General features: G+C 51.0%; 1 protein-coding gene across 1 annotated transcript in view; it reads left to right on the top strand.

Annotated features, from left to right (window-relative positions):
• LOC115307890 (collagen alpha-1(VII) chain-like) overlaps window positions 1-1284 on the top strand; it is a gene marked incomplete at its 3' end in the record, with an annotated part of 91159 nt that overhangs the window by 17003 nt on the left and 72872 nt on the right. The window contains exons 6-7 of the mRNA XM_029963943.1: window positions 180-299; window positions 1176-1282. Of these exons, the coding sequence (XP_029819803.1) occupies window positions 180-299; window positions 1176-1282 (227 nt within the window). The remainder of the gene's footprint in view (window positions 1-179; window positions 300-1175; window positions 1283-1284) is intronic.

Below are 1284 nucleotides of genomic sequence, written 5' to 3'. Positions count from 1 at the left end.
CTCTTCCCAAGAGTTCTGTGGCAAAGACCATCCAATTTCCTCTTCCCAAGAATTCTTTGGCAAAGACCATCCAATTTCCTCTTCCCAAGAGTTCTTTGGCAAAGACCACCCCACCCTGTCCTATTTTTCTGGAAGCTGTTGGGTCCTGGATCCAAGTGGATGACTCTTCTCTCCCGCAGTGGCCTCGAGCACCGTCCGGATGCTGAACGTGACTGAGATTTCCACCAACAGCCTCCTGCTCTCCTGGGATTCCGTCACCGGAGCCACCGGCTACAGAGTGGCTTGGGGTCCTACCCCAGGTAAGATCCATCTCCCCTCCAGCCTGAACCACCTCCAGCTCCTCCTGGAGCACGGGAGAACCTCAGGGATGGTGGAGCAGGGGCAGGTCCAGCTCCTTCACCACTCTGAGCAGCCTCTCCCACAACTTCAGGGCACGAAGTGAAGCCCCAGGTGGGGCTTCCAGGGCCTTTGGCAACTTGAGCTGTCAAAATTCCCAAATAAACATCCACAGGAAAATTCTCCTCCCTCGCCCCAGCGCACACAGGGCTGTCATGGAATCACTGAGCTCGGAAAAGACTTCCAAGACCCTTCCCAGACTCTTCAGTCTTTATTCTCTCCTATTTTATTTCGTCTTCCCAAGGGTTCTTTGCCAAAGACCATCCCACCCTACCCTATTTCCTCTTCCCAAGAATTCTTTGGCAAAGAACCTTCTCATGTTTCCTCTTCCCAAGAGTTCTTTGGCAGAGAACCTTCTCCTATTTCCTCTTCCCAAGAGTTCTTTGGCAAAGAACTTTCTCCTATTTCCTCTTCCCAAGAATTCTTTGGCAAAGAACCTTCTCATGTTTCCTCTTCCCAAGAATTCTTTGGCAAAGAACCTTCTCCTGTTCCTCTTCCCAAGGGTTCTTTGGCAAAGAACCTTCTCCTGTTTCCTCTTCCCAACAATTCTTTGGCAAAGAACATCACACCTTCTCCTATTTCCTCTTCCCAAGAATAATTTGGAAAGAACCTTCTCCTGTTTCTTCTTCCCAAGAGTTCCTTGGAAAGACCACCCCACCCTGTCCTATTTGTTCTTCCCAACAATTCTTTGGCAAAGACCATCCCACCTTCTCCTATTTCCTCTTCCCAAGAATTCTTTGACAAAGACCATCCCACCTTCTCCTATTTCCTCTTCCCAGAATTCCTTGGCAAGGACCGTCCCCGCCACGTGGCCCTGGGCCGGTTGGTGACATCCCAGCAGCTCCGTGCCCTGGCTCCCGACACCGAGTACGTGATCTCCGTGTCCGT

The sequence above is a fragment of the Manacus vitellinus genome, unplaced genomic scaffold (assembly GCF_001715985.3).
Source record: "Manacus vitellinus isolate BGI_N305 unplaced genomic scaffold, ASM171598v3 scaffold_65_pilon, whole genome shotgun sequence".
Lineage (NCBI taxonomy): Eukaryota > Metazoa > Chordata > Aves > Passeriformes > Pipridae > Manacus > Manacus vitellinus.
The sequence above is the reverse complement of the archived record's forward strand: the minus strand, read 5'-3'. Positions and strand labels throughout refer to the sequence as shown.